The sequence below is a fragment of the Strongylocentrotus purpuratus genome, unplaced genomic scaffold (genome assembly GCF_000002235.5).
Source record: "Strongylocentrotus purpuratus isolate Spur 01 unplaced genomic scaffold, Spur_5.0 spur5_scaffold_8, whole genome shotgun sequence".
Taxonomy (NCBI): Eukaryota; Metazoa; Echinodermata; class Echinoidea; order Camarodonta; family Strongylocentrotidae; genus Strongylocentrotus; species Strongylocentrotus purpuratus.
The window spans coordinates 29,619,807-29,643,162 of NW_022145614.1; the positions used below are offsets into that span (position 1 = coordinate 29,619,807).

At 37.2% G+C, this 23,356-nt stretch overlaps 1 protein-coding gene across 1 annotated transcript; it reads left to right on the plus strand.

Moving 5' to 3' along the window:
* Positions 1–1,304: 1,304 nt before the first annotated feature.
* Positions 1,305–15,242, plus strand: LOC105437414 (adhesion G-protein coupled receptor D1-like). The gene is made up of 18 exons (XM_030976155.1): positions 1,305–1,335; positions 1,542–1,618; positions 3,818–4,063; positions 4,472–4,631; positions 5,246–5,374; positions 5,736–5,808; positions 6,354–6,468; positions 6,868–6,923; positions 7,206–7,326; positions 7,817–7,923; positions 8,526–8,631; positions 9,209–9,362; positions 9,940–10,073; positions 10,951–11,036; positions 12,140–12,266; positions 12,829–12,942; positions 13,522–13,570; positions 14,162–15,242. The coding sequence occupies exons 1-18, from the start codon at positions 1,305–1,307 to the stop codon at positions 14,230–14,232; spliced, it is 1,956 nt and encodes a 651-aa protein (XP_030832015.1). The 3' UTR covers positions 14,233–15,242.
* Positions 15,243–23,356: the final 8,114 nt, after the last annotated feature.

Consider the following 23,356-nt stretch of genomic DNA (forward strand, 5'->3'; position numbering starts at 1 on the left):
GGCGCATCGATATTTGCGCGTTATAGATAGTCATTATTATTATTATTATTATTGATAACAGGAATGTTCTCATATTTTCGAAAAGCTAATCTGTCTGAAGAATCTCCAACCAAACAATACCTATTTTTAGAGGCTGTCAAAATTCTTTTAAGCAGGTTTGCCAAATCCTTATAGAGGGCAGCCCTTTCCCTTGCCCCTCCCCACCCTCATCCCACCCTCGCTCCTCCTAAGGCCGCCCTTGAATATCAAAACAGATTACTACTTGATCATGATGATCCGTGTTCTTTTTTAGGATCTGAGATCACGGCTCGTGGAGAGGAAGGAGGACAGGACTTATGTAGGGGCAGTGGCAGCGGTGGGCTTATTCGACTCATCGCTAAATCTGTGAGTAACAAGCCGATAATGGTTGACTAATCTCCTGCTCTACCATTTTCATCTAAAAGTGCATTCATTTTCCCAAATCAAATCTTTTAGAGTGTAAAGATCGGCACTTTAATAACCAGTAATGACAGATTTAATGTTTTCAAATTCACAAGATTACGTAACAGTTGCTTTCTTTCTTCATTGTAGTTGTGGAACTTTTCAGAATACCAGTATTCGGTGTAGGTGATAACTCCTAGTTGTGGAAGAAGTGACATCGTGCACTGATTTATTTTGAGTTCCCTTAATTTGCTTTCCAAGGTTGTTATAAGGACCAATTAAATGATCAATATAACAATTACCATCCAAATATTTTGCTTTGTGACTCTCTGCATAGACCAACATTATTTTATTCGGATATATCGTTGTATTGAAAATAGATCTACATTGTGGATGCTGGATCGTTGAACGTTGAGGGCGGAAATGGGTCTTTCGCAAAAAATGGCTCCGCATGCGGAGGGGGGGAGCAGGGGGTGTGGTCCAACTTTTGGCCAATGAGAGCTGTCTTAACTTCGACTCGCTGAAAGTTCAGGGCGGAATCGGGTTCAAAAATGGAGAACAGGGCGTGGTTATAAACAATGGTAAGTCATATTTAGATTCATTACTAGTAATTTAACGTAGGGATTAGTTGCAAATGAATAATAACAGTTATATTTCAGTGGCATTTTGCAAGTACTATATTGGGAACCAAGGAGAATGGTTACACATTAAACGAGGATGATGGTTAAATGTGAGACACCTAGATAGAACCGGCATTGGAGTACCATCTCATCAGTATTGAAGAGGAAAGGGGGATGGGTAAGATCTTGTATGCTTTTGAATGTGAGAGTATCTTAATGCTAGGTTTATTGGGTAATTAGTGCTGTCGGTAGAGGGTCGGAACCATGCGACACAATTTGGATGAGCTCAAGGCAAGTATTGCAAATAAATTATATATTTTGAGAAAAAAAGTTGGAGGAATAGTCACTCCTAAAATAAAGCAAATAAATTCATGTATTGGTACGTCATCATACGCGAGGTTCGAAGGCAATGTTGATTAGAGCGTTGTTTCAAGATTCTTTGTTTTACGATTAAAAAAAAACATAAATCTTTTGTTTCCTCCTTCTTTTTTAAACATGAAGGATCAGAGTGCTCAACCAGCGGAGGCGTCAACATCGATTTTGGTGGCGGAAAGTGGAGCGGGAACGGAAAGGGAAAGGTAAAGGGAAAGGGGAAGAAAGACAGGGATCAAGGCACAACCGAATCTGATTCAAGTTCGTCTCCTGAGACTTTAGACGAGACAGCGGTAAATTTAAGCTCAAAATCACCTTTAGGGTTGCTTTTGCCCCTTCCCATTTGTTTGTTATGGAGCTCTCACACTCTGCCGTGTAGGCCTACCGTCCACCTGCCGGGCTATTAAAAAACAACAGAGTCCAGAACGTTGGGTTTTGAGCGAACCTGTCCCCGGCCGCAAAAAAAAAAAATCATAAAATTAATCTTTTCACCGTTTCGTTGCCATCTTCTGACCGTTCTCACCGGCCGCATACCGGGTGTTGAACGTGCTTCTACCGTCTTCACCGCCCAGATTGACTTTTGTTGAAAATTTTGGCCGTTTCCATACCGGGCCCATACCGGGTCTCGAACGTGTGCACCGGGTTTGTAGCAGCCACCTACCAGTCACTTAGCGTCCCCTCACCGCTCGGAGCGTCCTGTGAGCGAGTCCCCGGACTGCTGACGTCATGACACGACTGCCATAAATACCCCGATTTGAACGGCAACGGTCAGTCCGCTCTCCATTTTTCATCACCGTTCTGTAACGGGTTATGAGCGTGTTGTGAACGTGTTCATACAGCAGTGGCGGATCTAGAGGGGGGGTTGGGGGGGTTGCAACCCCCCCAAAAAAAAAAAATCCGGGGACCATTTTTTTAAATCTTATCTTTTTTTTTAAACTTGTAATTTTATTTTATTCTATTTCTATGTATTTATTTCATTTATTATTATTATTATTATTATTATTATTATTATTATTATTAGTCTATTATTATTATTTCTTTTTTGGGGGAGGGGGGGGGGGTTGGGCGAACAAATGTCACAGAGTCCCTTGCCCCCCCCCCCCCCCCCCATCAGCTTTTTTGAGGACACGGGCCACCGCCGAAGTGACAAGCTAGGCCAGCGTTGCCGATTCTCATCCCCAAAATCCCCACATTAAAAAAAAAAAAAAAAAAAAAAAAGGAAAAAAAAAAGAAGAAAAAAGAACGCACGCTGGAGAGAAACCCTTTCAAGTGCAAATATTGTGAGAAGATATTCAACTCATCTGGTAACTTAACCAAACACATGATAACTCTGGATATAACTGTGTATTTAACTGTTACTTGATTTAAAAAGACGTTATCATGCACTGCTTTTTATGGTCTCCATTGTGTTAATAGATGCCAGGAAAACATCACTTACGGGGTTCAAATAAACACCCCAAAAAAATCGGCTCGCCGCTTCGCGGCTCGTGAACGATGCTCTGCATCGTCATTATTGGTCAACCCCCCCCCCCCCTGAGCAAAAAGCTAGATCCGCCCCTGTACAGTGTGACCGTTTCCATAACGTATTCATACCGTCCTCATACCGTTCAACACCGTCCTCTTGCCGCTTACTTGCGGCCGGTGCCAGCCGGCCAAAGTTTTGAACATGCCCAAAACTTTCGCCGGGTCCCACCGAGTGTAAATAAGCGCCAACGCCCTATTAACGTGTTGCCCGCTTTCGCGCACGGTGGCACACGGTAGGCCTACACGGCAGAGTGTGAGAGTCACTTTAGGGGTTGACATCCTCTCTTACAATTTTTCCTGTTTAAAATAATATATTAGCTTACATTAAATTTTGACCCCCAAAATATAACGACGATTTAAAATAATTCGTCGACACAAAAAGTGCAATGGTTTATCCCATGCCTCATCAAGTCATCTGTATAGCTACAGAACACCGAGAGTATTAAAACTTTTCTTTTCAACTTAAACTTGTTTCCAATATGTATTCCTCCATTGTTGTAAATGATTATAATTAATTCGTTATGTTTTGTGTGAAACAGAAATAAAATTGAATTGAATTTTACCATTATTTTGTATAAAGTGCTTTCACAGATACAATTGCTGTCTTGCATTTCGTAACACTGTCAGTTTTATTTCTTTTCTTTTCTTCAAGTATTTCAAATATGTTTGACATAAGCTGAAACCCACATTCTTTTGTTTACAAAATGTATTCAGAGGCGTCTCTAGAAGAAGTACTTGGTACTTGTAAGTGTCAACCTCACGTTCCCCCACCCCCCCCCCCCCATTTTACATTTTGTGTATGTTGATTTATCATATTTAGAGTCTTGTTGGCAATTCCCCCCTGACCATGCTTATTATCGTCAACATTTCTCACAACGCAGCCCAACCCACAGATAACGACGAGCACAACAACGGATTATGCAGGTAGCACTGGTCCTATCTTAACGACGCCTACCACCACAACAACACCTACCACATCAGCATCAGTCTCTACTACCACAACGACAGGTTCTGGTTCTACCTCGTCGACCCCTACCACATCAACACCTTTGCCTACCACAACGAAAATGACGTCAAACAATACCGTCGTTCGTCGGGAGCTTGCCAACCTCATCTCGTCCTTTTCAGTAAGCACTGTCAAACCTGTCTATAGCGACCGCCCAAGTAAACAAAAAAAGGGTCTTTGTAGACAGGTGGTCTTTGTAGACAGGTTCCTTTAGTACATGTTTCAATGAGAAACCATTTTCAAGGGGAACAAAAAATGTGGTCTTTGTAGACAGGTGGTCACTAAAGCAGGTTTGACTGTAGTAATGATACCTTTATTTGCCGGTGGTAGCCTCATCATTATCCATGCTGTTCTTCCAGGGGGCCATCTCCGCAATTGCCAGTTATTCACCTTGGTGGAGAGTGGAGAGTGGAAAATGTGAAATCGGTGTCGTTGGTACGAGGCAAGAAATTATAACTTGATTTGGGCTTTAAATGAGTTAATATTATCTTATTATTAATCTGTATAATTTTTTTTTCTTTTCATTCAGGTCGGTAGTAATGCGAGTTCAAGCACCAATGTATCATCTAGGGAGGCAGCTACTCAACTCAAAGAGCTAGAGAATGCAATGTCTAATGTAGCTCTCAATCTTCTTCAAGGTTTAGCAGACGACGAGCCTTTAAAAACAACTATCGTGGTCGGCGAAACCGGTATGTAATTATTATCATTTTATCGCATTACTTATTGTCTCATATACATACACATGTATTTTACAACAATCCCTAACTCATTTTAACCCATTTGCATCAGTTTTGATAGCAGTATTCTAGCATATCTTATAAGTAATAACCTTATCCATGAAAATAATATGCTTCAAAATATGAGTCTCTCAAAATTAATGGTCATGGTGACGATAACGAGAAAAGAAATTTCTACGAAGCACATAATTATAAATGCAACTGTTACTTTGAATGGATGAAAATGTTCCAGACAATGCTTTAAATCAATATTGACGTTTATCATGTCTGTAATCTCCTCTGTCTCTCTCTCCCTTACTCTCTTTCCCTAAATCTTTACGTGTTCTCTCTGTCTCTCTGCCTCTTTTTGTGACATCTGTCACCGTTTTTCTCTTCCTATCTGCCTCTCTTTTCTGTCCGTATCTTTCTCTTTCTCTTTCTTTCATGTCCTCCTCCCTCTCTCTTTCTGTCTCTCTTCCCCTTCCTTTCCTTTTCCCTCCCTCTCCCCTCTCTCCGTCCCTTCCTATCTCCAATCCTCTCAATCCTCTTCTACTTCCTCCTTCCCTTCTTTCTCCTATCCCTCTCAGCCGTAGCAATCGAGATCGTACCGGTGGCTGACTTCGAGGGGACATCGTTTCCCTCTGGCGACTCGACGTCGACGTCGGATGGCGCGAAGATCTCCATCCCTACCGTGGTCCTCCCCGAAAATGCAACTGGTAACGAACTTTCTTATTTATGAATTAAAAAAAAGCAATATATCTGACTATGCGGACGGCAACCAAAAAACAAAAGAGTTAAATTAATTATTAGATTTGATTGCGTGTATAATCTAATACTTTTAATTTGAGTTGACATTGTTAGCTACCCCCCCCCCCCCCCAACACACACAAACATACACACACGTTTTATCTTTCGAAACCGTTTTCTAATTTTTTTAATTTTCATCGTTAGAATGATTTCAGGGCGATTGACGGAAGGGTCAAAGGTAACAAAAGTGTCGAAATTATTTATCTATTGTACGTCATTTGAGATCACACCGGTATTTCATTAAACATCTTTGATCCGTTTTTGTTTCAGGTCACTTGGTGTCAGTGTTTATCCTTCATACAACACCGCCCCCTCTTGGTGGAAACCTAGTCGAGAACACTGGGTAAGTGTACTGACTTATCTACATGATCTCTTTGGCGAATAACTCTTTAAAAATTCTATGAAGAATTACCTGTTATCAGATCACCTGTTGTACAGACCATTTTCAGGAGTTTTAACTTTTTTAAATGAACAGTTTTAGGCGGCATTTGAAATGTAGATGACCACTTACATCATCGCGAACTTACTTTTTGCAAAGGGCATCTAAAGTGTAAAGGAATGCTTCACTATGAACATGACGGACAAAGAAAGCGGACAAAATATACAGTTCCTCAGGTAGAGAAAGGAACATCCCTTCACTGCTTTTATGTAAAAAGGGAATATGCAGGTGACATCTGTTCTACACATTTTTACATAATAACAGTGAAGGGATGTTCCTTTGTTTAACTGAGGAACTGTATATTTTGTCCGCTTTCTTTGTCAGTCATGTTCATAGTGCTTACTATGACGGCAACTTGTCTGTTTCTTTTGTTAATTAGTTAGTTTGAGTGTTCATTTGTTTGTATAAATTACCCATTAACAATTGCTTATGTGTATTTTTCTATCTAGATCTAACGTTAGTTTTGAACTCAACAGCCAGGTTATAAGTGCTAGTGTATCATTGGCTGATGATGGCGCTGTCTCCTTCAACGAACCAATCACGATTGTTCTGAGAAACAACCAGGTAAGTCAATTATCAGGATATACGCATGAAAGAGAACGAGGTAATAATTAATGACACAGTCAGCTCGTAAAATTCCAAGCATTTCTTTAATCCTACCATATTGCATATTTACTTTTCAAAGAGTATTTTTTGTTTGTTTAGTGAATGAAATTCTGTTTTCCTTTTTTTTTAATGTAAATGAAGACTTTTTTTTAGCTGCCCTCAAGCAAAGAGTAATCGTAATAAAACTATTATTATTATGTTGTATTAATAGTTGGCTTCTGGTGCTAACACGCCAATGCTTCAGTGTTAATAATAAAGGTCCAAATTCATCTTATACTTTAAATGCAGTAGGCACAAAGATAACATACTGTTCATATTGTTTGTTTGTTTATTTCATTCTGTTTCATAATTATGCAGGAAGACAGCTCCCAAAATTCATCGCTGTGTGTCTTTTACGATTTCTCCGCTGATAAGTAAGCATTTTTATTGATGATTTTTATGAATTTTCCTTTTTCACTGGACGTAGCATAATATTTTTTTTAAACAGAACATATATTGCGACAAGATTTTTCAAAAACTTTGTTTTGTTAACTTTACCGTTTCATGAAGGTATCATGAAAGATCGCATGAAGGCCCTCAATAAGTTATATAAGTATTGCCAAAGCTTGGTTAAAAAGATGTCCTGATGAAAAATGTCATGCTCAGTCTATGCCCTTTCTACCTTGACGATCTTATGCTACTTTTTATTTCTCTAGTTACACAGGGGCGTGGTCAACCGAAGGATGTAGGGCAAGTGACATCAATGCTACCCATGTCACGTGCTCATGCGACCACCTGACAAATTTCGCCATTTTGCTGCAAATAAACGACATTGAGGTAGAAACTCTCGTGGAATTGATACTGCAGCTTTTTTCATTTCAAATTTACTTAAATATCTTGTAATGAATCAAAGAATAAAGTGTCATATTTCAAAATTCAAATTTACCTAAATTTCTTGTAATAAATCAAAGATTAAAATCTGGAAGGTTAACGGGGAAAATGAATGATGTTAAATAATGAAGTAAAGAAAAACAAATAGAAAAAAACGCAACAACATTTTTTCGTCGTTATAATTAAAAATTTTAAATAAACCTCTCATAGGCAAAAATATTACGGTTACCAGGGATGTTGATCCTGAGGGAGGGGCATAGACAAATAAAGTTATAGTTGCCCTAACATAATTTGGTTATGAAGTGTGTGTCCTTTGGAGAAAATTATTCCAATTAATCTATTTTCACCCCCACCCCACCCCCAATTCTAAAGACAGACTGTCGCCCCTGGTTATTGATTCTCAAGTTCCGTTATCTTATTTCTATTTTTCACTCAGATTTCAGAGAAGGATCAGTTAATTCTTCAAATCATCTCTCAAGTTGGAATCGGTCTATCTCTCGTCTTTCTGGCTGCCGGCTTCATTGTTATTGTAGCCGCGCTGAAGTGAGTTCTCAATCTTATTATATCTTAATTTCAATCATTATTTCTTGAAGTCCGTCGTATTCGATGATGACGACAACGATGACGACGCTAATAACGAACGGAAGTATAGAAACAATATACTTTAGTGTGTACATGTCAAATCTTTTGTTGCAGGATTTTTTTAAGAAAGATCGTTTTTTGTTTTGAAGCCATGATAAAAAAAGATGCGTGTGTGTTAATAAATTCTGTGTATAACTATATGAGTTAACGCCCTTTTGTCTCTCAATAGACGGTTTGTGTGTAAAGTTCTCTCCATTTTAGTTATTTCATGAACAAATTGTGTTTTTCTTTGGAATTTCGGGAATATTTTAAATCCTAATTAGCAACGATTTCGTTTTTTCCTAGATCTGTTTTTTCAATTTGCATGCCTGTAATGTGTATCTGACTTGTGAATTATTTTACCCCATAATAAATCAAGCGGATACTCTAGAAGAATACAAATAGATTCATATTTTGTTATACGCGCATAAAATGATAAATCAATCATTTATAGCGCTGTTATTACATACTGATGACATGTTTTCTTTTCCAATGACCCTCCTGTTTCATCATCGATGATACAGATCTTTGAATAATCGAGAAGCAGCCATTATTCACCTCAATCTTATGGGAGCTATGATCGTAGGTCACCTCATCTTTCTCATCGGTATTGATGACGTCTATGATCAGGTACTCTCTTTTTTCGAGAAATGATCGTCGGTATAGAATTTATTTCACTTTGAAGGGGAAAAAACATGGAAATCTAATTTTTGTTTAATTCAAAAATGTTGCTAAGATATTTTCAGTGGAGAATGGTGGATGGGTAAAACATGCAAACATCACCAAATAAAAAGGGTAAACTTTCAACGTTTGACAGCATTTATGAATCATTTTTTTCATGTAGACGCATATCATTAAAAGAGCTAATACTGATACAGATAGATCTAGTCAATGAAAGTCATTGCTTTCCATGTTTTTTTTCCATTTTGCAATGGTATTGATGCGGTAGAGTACTATTAAAGGCTTTTATTTATTTTACAATCATAGTTTTCATTTGGAAATATATCTCATTTGATAAAGTTTATTTTGAACCTTACTCTTGTTATATTGGCCCATTGCGTAATAAACCATCACGCCAAGTCAGGTTTTCTTACATAATATTATTTACCGGGCATATTTATGAATATGAACAATGAATATCCTGAACGTTGTGTTTTTTTACACACCTATGTTGTAAATGCTCACTCTCTGTTTTTCTCGACATTAGAAACGCTGCAAGGCAGTCGCCATGTTGCTTCATTTCTTCTACTTGGTGACCTTCTTTTGGATGCTTATGGAAGGGGTTCACATCTACTTCCGGGCCACGCGTGTCTTCAAGAGCACCAACTATCAGCTGAAGATATTCCACGTGTTTGCATGGGGTAATCATTTATGTATACAATCAAACCTGCCTTCTTGACCACCTGTATACAAAGACCATCTTTTCATTTCCCTTGAATACGGTTTCGCATTGCAACCTGTACTAAAGGAACCTGTACATAAATAGGCATACACCCTGCCTATAAAGACCACTTTTCATTATTCCCTTGAGCGGTCTTTATATACAGGTTTCACTGAACCTTAATAAAAGAACGATATCGGGGAACTTTTCATGGTTACTTAATCTTACAAGAACCAAAAAACGTTCGTGAATGTTTTGTATAATCGCTGAGAAGGAACATAATCTTTTTACACAACTCGAAATAAGAATAAATAAATACACACCTTTTCATAATATTATCTTTAATACGATGGGTTGTAGTCGGAAATTTAAAAAACTTTATTCCTATCTATCTTTCTGGTACCATGTAAAGCTAATTATGGTCTTGTATTGTTCCACTTTTATATCAAATGATACAAAGATACAGGGGCGGCAACCAGACAAAAAATGAACGATTGTAGGATACTGTATAAATCTTCAAAATCAGACATTTTCTTTCCTTTTTAATTGATTTGTAGGTACTCCGGGTCTGATAGTCATGATCACAGCCCTGGTCAACATCGATTTCTACGGGACAGAACAGGCCTGCTGGCTCTCCAGAGAGAGGGGTGCCATCTGGGCCTTTGCTGGTCCTGTCGTGTTTGTCATAGCGGTAAGAAGTGGACCAGTGGTTAGACAAAGTGGTAACTGTATCATGAAGTTAATGGTTCAAATTTCCCACAATGAGAATACAATCTATAGACCTTCACTACTCCTGTCACATTTGTTATGGGGTAAGCGCTCTGACAAAAATAATAATATGAACCAGTGGTTGGACCTAGTGGTACTGAATTATGAAGTCTATGGTTCGAATCTCTCAGGCCTGCTAGCTCTCTCTCGAGAAAGAATGGTGCAACCTGGGGGCTTTGTTGGTCCTGTCATGTTCGTCATAAGGGTATTAACATATTTTGAGAAAAAGACCGGTGGTGGGACCAAGTGGTACTGTAATACAAAGTTTAGCGATCGAATCTCTCAGGCCTGCTGAATCTTTAGAGAAATTGGTGCAATTTAGGGCTACGCTGGCACTGTCGTGTTTGTTAAAGGAATAAGTGCTCTGAGAAATCAAACATTGGTTGGACCAATGGGTAATTTACCATGACGTTTAGGTTTGGAATCTCACAGGCCTGCTATATAGCTCTTTAGAGAGAGAAATTGGGTTCAATCTGGGGCGAGATTCTCGAAACCGTCATAAGTCTAAGTTCGTGTACATCCCATAGAAACGTGTGGTAATTCTATAACACACGTTTCCATGGGATGTCCAAGAAGTTAGACTTATGACGGTTTCGAGAAACGGCCCCTGGGTATTTGTTACCAGTTGCTACACCAAGTGGTACTGACTTATGATTAACAAAAATGGAAGACTATTTCTGAGTCGATAAATTTGAAAGATACCAACCTTATGTCACAGTAATTTTAGAGTTCATAAACATGCTACATATTTTACCTCTGATTGCTGTTTTAATGTCCTTTTCCATGTGCCATTTTTTTAGATGAACATCATTGTGCTAGTAGTCGTCTTGCAGACATTCTTAACAATCAAGTCCATCAACAGCAAGTCAAAGTTTGAACAAGCCAAGTGAGTATATTCTATAAACCTTCCAGCTTGTACTGTTTGTTTCTCATTTCCATCATAGCATTACTTACCTTCCTATCAAGAGAATAACGCCATTCGTCACTCCAATAATAGTTGGTCTCATGTCTATTGAATCATTTACGGTACCCTTCATTTACCATATAAGACGCTATGACAAGAAAAGTATAAACACACTTCATCCTTTATTCAGATGGGATCGGTACATAAATCCAGGCGCGGATCCAGGATTTCTTAGGGGAGGGGGCCCAAATTTTTTTTTTATTTTGCTCCCGGAAATTTGAAAATCGCGCCGGCCGAAATGTCGCTCAGTGGGGGGGGGGGGGGGGGGGGGGGGGGGGTACAGAGCACAATTTTTTTTTTTTTTTTTTTTTGCTCCCGAAAATTTGAAAAACGCGCCGGCCAAAAATTCGCTCAGTGGGGGGGGGGGGGGGGGGGGGGGGGGTAGTGAGCACATTTTTTTTTTTTTGATCCTCAAAAAAATTTCAATTTGCACCCCCCCCCCCTTGAGCGCCAGGGGGGGGGCCCAACCCCCAAAAAAGGTAAAAATCACGTGATTTTGCATGATTTTTTTCTCAAGGGGGGGGGGCCCGGGCCCCCCGGGCCCCCCCCCCCCCCCCCTGGATCCGCCACTGCATAAATCTATCTATAGCTATACAAATCCGATTCCTTCTCGTTTTCGCATTTTATTCCGAATATTGTTTAGGATACACTGATCTTAATAGCTCTAACCTATTATGCAAGAATTGGTAATTTTCAAATCATTTTACAATGTCGAAAATCTGTGTAACAATTAAAGTAGATGACAAGTTGAACAAAGTATGAGAGGGATCACAGTCATAATCTGGATGATTTCCATGATGACCTACGCAATACGGAAGCTGATGGGGCGTGTTCTCATGCTGTTGAATTTGTTGAAATGATGATTTACTAATGATTAACCATCTAATTACACATGTCATGACACATCTCATGACAATTTTCTTGAGGAAATTTGTACTTGATCGTGTTCATGATATTGCAAGTTCAGAGTTCATAGTTTCCATATAAAAATGTGATTTTATCTTGTATGTAAAAACTTGTTGCAGACGATCAACTCGAGCTGCTGTGGTGTTGCTCCCTCTCCTCGGTATCACGTGGATCTTTGGTTTCCTAGCAACCGGGTCGTCAACCATCTTTTTCCAGTATGCCTTCGCCTTGCTGAACTCTCTGCAGGTAAAGACCAGGAAATAGATTCGAATAATATTATTAGTGTCCTATATAGAAGTATTGCGCTCCTCAGTCACTAAGGTGTTGTGGTCATGGCCATTTCCTATGCATAAAAACTGTCAATAATTTGCTTTATTTTGTATCAGAACATATTTATGATATGTATGATAAAAGTGTCATAAGAAGTATACACTCAGTGGCAGCGACGATATTTGTTCATGCTAGGGGCATGCTGAGAGTAAGGCGGGGGGGGGGGGGGAGATGGGGGAGGGCTCACTGAGAAAGATCTAGGATCATTTTGACAGGGAGGCACTGTATAAACTGTCAATCTTATTTGTCTATCCAGCCCTTCAAAACTCATTCAGCATGGCTTGGCGATGGGAGTAGGTACCACTGATACCAACTGCTTAATATCAATTTTAAGCTCAAGATCAGGCAGATTGCTTTATCGAAAAACGTCGCATCCATTTCCCATACCTGTAAGACTTTATTATATAAGCACGCTTGAGGTAGAATCTATTGTTAATAATCAATTGTATACCTGTACATATCACTTTAAACTTTACAGGGCGTCTTCATATGTATATTTCATTGCTTTACTAACGATGACGTCATGAAGGTAGTCAAGTTAAGATACAAGCGCTCCAAACAACAGTTTGATGCCATCCCAAGCAACCACTCGGTAAGGTTTATATTCATATTTAACAAAAACATTTTTAGTGAGATGCTGTTCACAAAATTTAAAGTTATCAATGGTATTAACAACGTATAATATACGACTCATCAATTAAAAAGATCATCACTATCAAATATTAAACTTTAAAATATGAATTAGAGCTCCTGGATGAGAATAACGCCTTTGTGCATGACATCAAAATGAAATTGACGGTTCGTACACAGGAGAGGTATGGGTACCTGGTAGGATGCTGACAACCCGTTTGAATGGAATTATCACATGTCCTTACGATAAAGATAATGTGGTGGTAGGAGGAGTCCTTTGGGGTAGAGATGGTGCACATACAATAATGATTAGATACACGGTGACAACGCTTTTAGAGATAATTGTTTTAAGCAAGATATGAACATGTATATTTCAAGTGCTTTCCTAATTACACTTCCTAATACACATTTAGTTCAAATGTCTACAAATTTTATTGGACAAACATCAAAGTTTAACTCTTTCAAACAATTATTTATCATGCTATAATGCTCTCTAATCTCTACTTTACCTTTGACTTTCCTTTTCCTTTTTCTATCCTAGATTGGTGGTCGATTTCGGTCAACTACAAGCACAAATAAAGTTTCAGCGGGTAATTGTTTTTGTTTATCTAGTTAAATTTGAACTTTTGTATTACTTTCGATATGCTGAATTTGATTACAGGATAACTACGATATTGATTTTAGATCCTGGACAATCACCGAGTTTGCGGTTCTTTGCAGGACTCACCTACTTATTAACACACCGTCCTCAGAGCTAGTGTCTCATGTATATTCATCAGTCTCATGTATATTCATCAGTCCACTGTATATTTATTAGTCATATATTCAATTTTCAGGACTACACACCTTCAAGAAAGATTACCGAGAGTCCTTTTCAGGACTCCTTAATCCTCCCTCTCTCTCACACATGGTGCACCCGCAAGCCTACTGTATATATCCAATAAGTTTGATAGAAAGAAAGAATGAATATGGTCAATGTGTATCAAAACACCTTTTGATATAATTCAATCTACAATTGTCAAACTTTGCCGTACATTCCTTTATTGTAGATCAAACTCGAAAATGTTGATGTAAAAATTGAAGGGGAAAATAAATGAATTTAAGAACAGATTCAATCAAAAGTTCTGCTAACAGGTGAAATCTTTCCCTAAATTATGTGTTTTTTCTCCTTTCAATTAAAGTTGGCAGGAAAGAAGCTTTTGGGGAAAAGTCCACAGTTTCGACGACTGCTACCGATACGTCTGTCTTTTGATTGATGTGAGGAAAAATGGATAAGGAAGAAACGGTCGTCGGCAGCAGTTATCCCAGACAACACGATCAAATAATCAATTGCATGAAATTAATGAGGAAGCTTCCAGAAGTGGAACGCTAGGTCAAAGATTTTGTGGATCAGATCCTGGGTTCATATTCAACCCAACCATAAAGCCTAGGCCTATGTAGTTAGTTAATAATAATAATAAGCCATACTTATATAACGCATATGCGCTGTAATGGAGAAAAGGAAAGAAAAATAAAAGAATAGAGAAGATTGAGATATGCTCAGCATACTGCCTAAAGCCTAGTTGTCATCTTACAAAATGCTATAGCCTATTTAATCAGTTGACAATTAGTCTGATGAGGTTTTATAAATATGGGCCCTGGTTTTCAAAAAACAGAAGGGGGCAGGATTCTGAAATTCTTTCTGACAATAACAAAAAGGTAAGCACATTTTCAGGTGCATAACTTACATAACAAAATATCGGCCAAGCAGCAACAATTAGAACAAGAAAAACAAAAAGGAAGAAGAAAGTTGTCAAATAAGAGGAATTATAAATCTGTAGAGTTTATAAAAGAAATATTGCAGCAAAAACGAAATGCAAACGGAGATTATAGTGTGCCTTTTTTGGCTTTCACATTTCTCAGTTTGTTTTGTCTGGAATTATTAAATGCTATGTTTTACGTACAGCTTTTCTATAATATGTGGCGTGTTCGTTAATACGATAAGAGATATAGTTTTGCAACCTTAGTGTAAATATATTTTTGTTTGTCTATTTGAGCTCTGCAATTCCAAACGTTGACTCAATAATATTGAAACTTTCCTTCATATATAAATATACGAGTAGATTGCTGTGAACAAATGTGACGTGTTCGTTAATAGATATAATTTTTCAAAACTTAATGTAAATAATTTGTGTTTATTTTTCTTTTAGCTCTATAATTCTAATCAATGACTCAATTATTTTAAAAATGGCCTTGATACGAGTGATTTGGGGCAAACAAAAAGTACCTGTCACTATATAAGACGGAATAATACTTACTTTCTCTATTTTTAATAAAAATGAAACTAATAAGAAGGTAGAGATTTCAAATTAAATTGAGTCAAATGATAAATGATAATAAGTGATAATCAGATAATTTGATTAGAAAATTCATGCAAATATTTGATACCATGATTACCATAATGATTTGTAAATACAGAGATAATGTGATTTTAATATGCATATTATATATTCATGAAATTTGAATTATATCCCTTCAATACTGATTACCTTGTCTTTCAAGAGATATAATCATGTGTCTTTAAGAAGTAAAATTTCTAGCAATCTTTAATAATTATGTGTATGTCTTCTTTTTTATTGTTTAATGGATGAGTTCTGGCTGAGTGATATTTATATGATATATATATATAAGTATCAACTTTAGTAGGTTTCGTGGCTGGAGGATTGATTGATACGTGCATGGATACATATTTTTATTGCTATAAAATTAGTTTACTTGTCACTTTTAATATTGCGTGCCTGAGTGATGATTAAATTATCTATTTTAATAATTATTGTTAGATAGATTTTTTGTATGGTGGAGTAATTATTGAAGTAGTGAATAATTTCAGTTCTTTTTTTCTTTCGGGATTCGACTATAATCAACTAATCCGACTAATATCATTCGCTTATTAATGGATTTGTTAATCTGGATTGGTAGACGAGAACGTATGAAAATTAAATGACTAGATTATTATACTACAATAGGTCTGATTGCCATCATCACACGGATTCTTCAATATGTTGAACGTATGAAAACTTTAAGGATCTCATTGATAGGAAAAATCGTCATAATCTTCAAAATATCCATAACAATTTAGAAATACAGATCCAGTATCTACATAAATAAGAATGATCATGTTTTGATGCAAGACACCTGAGAAAGAAGCACGTCAGGCCTAAGTCTGAATTGATTTGTAAACTGCGCTGTTATTTCTCAAAGGATGCCCCGGATCGGTTGCAAAGGAGGAAAGGAAGAGAGGGGGCTCCTTCCCACTCCTGCCTCTCTCAGGTAAGTATGCCCTAGCTAGCGATGAAAAGGTCATCAGATTGAATGCTCCCAGCTTGAAGTTGGTTTGAAATGTGAACACGGGTTATTCTGAGTCAGCGAAGGGCTACCCGTCTTCCTCCCCGGGAGTCTTGGCGGAAACGCTCAATTGGTGCTGCTCGGTGAAGCCCGGACATTCTTCGTACCAGTGGTTAACCATAGCGATCAGTGCTGTAATTATATAGGCTGTAATAGTCCCAAAGAGGGGACGCCGTATTTTAAGTTTAGGTTTTCTCTATCTCTTTGAACGTCCCAGGGCTGAACTAGAAATATCCACTCATTATAGGTGTATTCACGCTTGTGATTTCAGTCTTAGTCTGTGCGTAGATAACCGGTGAAAGTGTTTTGAAGCGCTGAATAATGCTTAATGTTTTAAAGATAAAATCCTACATTCAACAAGGGGATGCGATGACATCGAATTCAGATTATGAAATAGAAAGATACGCATGGACAAAAGGCATGATATATTTTAAAAATGAAATTAGTATAGAACATTATTTCGAATTTCTATCGTCATTCAGCGTTTATGATTATTTTTTCTTTCCGGACCCTCAATTAAGTTTGAACGCTGTCATTGATCTCATCCGCCATCCTTTCATTTTGCATTATTGGACTGATAATATTGATTTTATTTGTGTTTTTTTAGATGATTATTTTTCTGTGATAATTCCGTTTCGCAATCATTCATCTTTCTCCCCTCATGCTCTCTTTCAATTTCATGAAAAGTATTGTTACTCTCTCAAAACTAAAATGTTAAATCACCTTTTAGAACTTAGAAGGGCCGAAGAGTGACCACTGTTTTCAAAATGGTAGATTAAACCCGTTGAACCTGCTGGATCCAACACTATGAATGTTGATTTTAGCATGTTAAAAGTGTTAATCTGATGTTTTGAAGAAACAAAAGTGGTCTTTCTTTGCCCTTTAAATGCTGATTAAACGTCTAGAGTGTTTGCTTATCGTTCGCGAACGTCATTATATATATCCGGCTCCATACGAAATTCACTACATTTGCTACATTGATGCAGATTTAAGATAATGTCAACATAATTACTTCGATAATTAAATTAGGATGTTGAACAAGGCCCGATAGCCTGTCCCATCTTCTTCTATCTGTTCATAAAGTCTCATCTCGTCACAAAGTGAAGAAGTGGGAGTCTTGCCCGAGGAGACATAAATAAAAGCTATCTCTTATTAACTTTGTAGAAATATACTGGAGTAAAGACGATATCTCTTTAGTTGAAAATCTGCGACTATCCGTCAATCGCAAAAACTTTTTAGTCGCCGTATGTAAAATTATGCCATCCGTTTCATTATTTATAATGATAATCACTACACATACAGCGCCTGGATCTTATGATTGCAGTCAAGATGTATCGTAACAAGTTTTACACTCTAAATTCAAATGCTCCATATAATTATGATGCTGTTACATCAAGAATAATTAACGAATTATAGAATCATCAGTACTTTTTTAAATGATTGAACGTTTTGGTTTTCGGCTATCTTGGCTCAATGCCTGATCTGACCTGGTAAAAAGGTATATTTTCCATAATATATCATTCATTTATTTATTCAATCAGTCAATCAATAAATTAATCCCTCACTCACTCACTCAATCAATCAATCAATCAATCAATCATGTAATGCAAGTGTATTTCAAATTTTGCAAAGAAAGCCAAGCCGTCTTGGCTCAATGCCCGATCAGACCTTTAAGTAAAAGAGGTATTTCCCTTTAGATGACACAGCGTCTGTATTAACCGTTATTAACACACCTTATTCGTCATTAGAAAGGGCGGGGCCGAATTTGAGAAACCTTGGACATTCATGTTTATCCCATAGTCATTGTCTATGTATTTATCATCTCCTCTCTTTATATCACAAGTTAATATAGATTCAATGCCATCTAATATGTTTACTAGATTGCTCGCTACCTGATAATACACTCGTCGAATATGATGATATGCAGTATCTATTCTGGTAGGTTTTTTTCTTTCTTTCTGTGAGGTTAATGAAGTCCAAAGCATTATACAAATTTAAAATATAGGCCAACCAAACGAATGAGAATTTCGATAAGCTTGAATAAGACATTTGTTAGCCAAATGACTAATATTTTTTAGTCAAGAAAAAACAACTAACTTATGATCCATACGCTATTATAATACTAGTTTTAAGTGCTTTTTGACAATGTATAAGTAAGTATGAATTACTTATAAATTGGTAAGAAAATACTTTGTAAATATAAAGAGCTTTGATGACACCATAATTATAAAGAGTTTACTTTAGAAAAACATATCTTATTTGCTGAAAAACATGCAATGAATATGGTGACATTAAGGAGGGCTTTCGCGAAATCGGTGCACCTTGTATGAACACGCCCATGGCAGGTCTCAGCAGACGGTATTAAGAACCAAAAAGTGAGAAGGAAGTTTTCGCACTCAAAAGCAACGCAACGGTTAGTTCGTCCATAGGTCATTTCGCATGCATTCACGTCGTGTGCACATTCAGTCAAGCGGTGTGTGCCACTGTTTGCGGCGAATCTATTTTGAGCTCGGCGAGGAGGGGGGAAATGAAGATAGTTTATCAAGAGTTCAAAGTTGACAATAAATTGACGAGGATTCAGATATTATGATGATGATATGATTAGGTGCAGAGCTGCTCTCGACTATAGCGAAAGAAGGAAAAAAAAAGAGAGTAAGCGACGGAGCGAGGGTGGGACGTTATCCAATGATTTCATACCGGATTAAGCACAAATACCCTGCTTTAACTTTTAAACCTTTTTTCATCGTCGAACTTTGATGATGGGAGTATTATATGGATATTTTTAACCATTGGTTGGTCTAGCTCCAGATTTATAAGCTAGAAAGGATCTTCATTTGCTCTTTGGTGAGTATGACATACTTGTGTATAGTTACGCTCACTTTTGAATTTGAGATGTTTTTTGTTGTTGCTGTAAATAATTACTTGTTTGCGTCACATATATCATTATTACCCTGCATACTGGACCAATTTTCAAGCATAATATAAGCACATTGTGTTACATGGTAAATTGATAAGAAAAATCGGTCCTATGTCGACTCGGTTTGTGAAAAGATGGCACAAATTTAAAGGGGAACAAAAACTTGAAGCAACCGTTAGGAGATGAGGATGTATATAGCCATAATTATGTACATTGTTAACGTTTACATTGTCTCCATGTATCTTTCCATATATCGAACTTTATGTTATATACTAATACGACGAATGTAATAATTATATTTTGTTATGTAATATTGGATGATATCCGTATGTAAATTGTCAATGTTTACATTATTTTAGCTAGCTTTCCATACTGCAGATGAAATGCCTATAACGGGAGAGGGAAGAATGTTTACTTTGAGGGTAATATATCTAAAGAGAACGAAATCTTCTCCATTCTACGATTGCCATTCCCCATTTCATTACCATGAATTGCAAGTGATTTCTCTTGATGGTTCATCACTATCTTCTGCCTGCATGTGGCTATTATGTTGATGGTCAGAAGGACTTTAAGCCACATTATCCTTTTTTCATCTTGAGTTATAAAGCTCTTCTGACTCTAAGCGGAAAATGTATTCATATCACTCAATTAACATGATTAAAAAAATAAGTCATTGTGTACGGTTTTTCTTTCGCATGTGGGGTTTAGGGGGGGGGGCATCTATCTCTTCACGTCGCTTCTATACGAATAAAACTCCTTATATGACGTCACATGCAGTGACGCTGTCATCCATTGCCATCCGATATCCATCATCGAATCTGTGATGTCCCCGATAGCCGTCTGATAATATTTCTTGGGAATAAGAAGAGGAAAGCGGAGATGATGGTGAAAAAGAAAGATGACCATGCAGAGAGACAGCTGCAATGGGTGCTAGCTTACCCAGAAGTGGGAGGGGCGCTTTCCGCTTTCTTTCTGACCTAGCACAGGGGCATTCGGAGCGGGTCAAAACATGGAAACTACATCGTTCCCTTTAACAATTATTAAAGCATACTAAAGAGTTGTTCTAATGATAATTTAGTACACAAGCGTGGGAGTGAAGGGGGGGGGGGCTGTAGATAAAAATAAAATGTCAATAAAAACCACAGCAGCAGCAACAGAGAAGAGTTAATTTAGGGTTATCAATGCACATAATATATTAAATCATTTATTTATATTTTGCGCATTTTTTCTAGTTCCCCATGAGAATTATCTTTCACAAAAATAATAGAAATGTATTAGCTGAGCAATATAGGCAAGTGGGCATATTGTCCGTTTTATTTAATTGTCAAGTATTATTTTTGATGTGTCATTTTCGTATTCTTCATTTCTATATATCATGTTCTGTTGATAACAGATATACGGGCTGTCAGACTGTTTTTGCACAGGTCAATAAGTAATATAATCTCCTATAATAACTCACTCAAATCTTGAAATCCAACCGGGTACAGATCTCACGAAACATTCACTAAAAATAGCCCAATTATTTCAAAATTCAGTCTTAACATGACTCAGCCACTAATAGATATAGGAAAACAAGCCTAAATTGGTAAATAGATACTTAATTTTGTAATAGTATCATCCCTTGTTAATTCAATCCTATTTCGCTTGTTTAGTGTAACGCTATTCATCAAGCAAGTTTTTAGTCACTTTTGAAGTTCTGAATATGATTTAAACATTTTGTTCCTATATGATAGATAACGAGACAAGCTTTGAAAACATGGAATATTTGTTATCTTCAAGAGATTAATATTTGTATCCGTCGGGTTTCATTATATTTAATGTTTAAATTTGACAAAATTCTCATGTTATATACTGTATGTTTTGAGCAAGTGGTGTGTTTTGATGGACCTTTAGAATAAAATTACTTAAAAATTGTAGAAAAGTAGGTTATAAAAGATAATTTAGGAAGCCTCGATAATAATTTCTGGCCAGGTCAACCCACACCATATCATTCACTTTTCTTATTTGTAGGCCTACTTTGCAATTACAATTTTCATGATTATTATTATTCGCTTACTATCTCATTACCCTGATTAAAGAAAACGGAGGTGTTAAGTTTTTTTTTATCTGGACTTGGGCAAGCGTATCATAAAAAAGTCATATCTGAATTTAGATTGTCTTCTTATTCATCAAATTTTAGCAAATTATATGACATCAAAATGAGATGTCCTTGGCTGGATGAAATGTAATAAAATTGAATAAAAAATGCAACATTAATTTACAGGGAGCAGATAGTCGAAAATTTGACTTAAAAAACATGAGATCTAAACGAGAAACACAGCCCTTGTAAAACCAAAGAGAATTAAGAGGCGTGTAATAAACACAAAATGTTATTGGCGTATCCAGCCAGCATGGAGTGGGGGGGGGGACGGGGGTGGACGAACACCACCCACCATAATCTCACCTCGCAACCAGTCACAAAAAAAGGGGGGAGGCTTATGATCAAAACAATTCTTTTTCAGTACTATTTGCTACCTTAAGATTGTAGGAATATGACCACTTTGATTGTTGTTGTTGTGTGTGTTTTTTTCCTTTTTTTCGGGGGGGGGGGGGGACATGCCCCAAGATTTCCTAAGACGGATAGTCGGGATTGAGGTCGAATGCTGGAAAGCAAGATCAAGATTTCTATTCACATATAATCCTTTGTTTTGATTTCTAGTCCCTCTTTAACTTTACAGGCATGATTGTTCCAATCGAGGATAAAGATTAGTATAGGCTACAACAGCTGCAGGCTTCGTTTCTCAGCTATTGTTTTCTAGAATTGCCTCGGCTCGCAAACGTAGGATTGAAAATGAATTAATAAGATCAATGATATTCTTTTCATGTAACAAGTTCCATTTTTAGTTTTATTTAGAATATCTATAAAGATCTTGGTTACTTATGAAACATTATTTTGGGCAACATTAGTTTGCATGATTGTTTCGTCACCATAATATGGCGGAATGCGCTATGCGGCATTAACGCCCGTTCGATAATGTAATTACATACGCCAATCAAGCCTTTAGAGTAAATAAGCGCATGCGCCAATAATTCCATGCAATAGTCGCTCTATATATGACATCACTCTCACATGGCCTGCCGGAGACTGTGATAGTCGCTGACGCAATTCCAACGTCAGCATAATGTGGCCCCATGTTCAACAGAAACAAAACGAAGAACAAGGGCGCTAAAGAAACTGTTTGGGTACTATTTGCTACAAACATTTTGGCTTTCTGTTTTAAATATTGTATGATTTTTTTTTTAAACGAAATATATATTTCTCTCTTTCTTGTAATTCATTTTGAGATCATAGCGTTCAGCTTCAGCTATTCTTCATGTGCTCTGTAATGCTCGTTTGACACGAGGCGTCTTCGGGTGACGTCATTGGACTGCGTCAGTGTCTGCATGGGGCGATCTAGTGACGTCCCCCATAAAGTGAATACAAATCGAAAAGTGCACTGATTGCCGTAATTCATGGCGCTTTTTTCTCATAGCCTTTATAATGCATCGCAAGCGTAAAAATGCAATAGAAAAGACGCACACTCGAGTGTGATTTCGTATTTAAGAATAAGTGAGAGAATGAAAAAAAAAATCAGTTGATGCAAACATAGTATTTAATTGCACTGTGCATGCACTTATTTCCTTCTCAGGCTTCATTAGAGTAGGTATTAACACAATCGAGATGATGCATCGTGAAAAAAAACAGTATCTGATAACTTCTTGGAAACTTCCTGGAAGAAAGAAAAAAGCGTGGAGTTACTTATCTTCGCTTTGATGACGTAATTATTTCAATCTCTGCGTAGTCAAATGTCGTCACCCTTACGTCACGGATTCTCGCAATGTTTGCAATCCTAAAGAAACACAAGAAACGGGTTAATATCAAAATTCGAGATAGCCTATTTTCATTTTGATTAAAATCAAATCTAGCAGGCTCACACGCCTCACAGTCAAGAAAACGAACATTTAAATCTTTGCAAGCTTTTGATTATCCTACTTCTCCTACGCTACTAAAATTAGAAATTAGATTTTTGGGTGAAAGTAAAGCATGAGATCATTC

What these genes read in the sequence shown, in the direction of transcription:
- LOC105437414 (XM_030976155.1), top strand. Translation starts at nt 1,305, where the DNA reads ATGCGACACAATTTGGATGAGCTCAAGGCAA. An exon ending in GCGGGAACGGAAAGGGAAAG is followed by an intron (nt 1,619 to 3,817) that starts GTAAAGGGAAAG and finishes CTCACAACGCAG; the next exon opens with CCCAACCCACAGATAACGAC. An exon ending in ATTCCACGTGTTTGCATGGG is followed by an intron (nt 9,363 to 9,939) that starts GTAATCATTTAT and finishes ATTGATTTGTAG; the next exon opens with GTACTCCGGGTCTGATAGTC.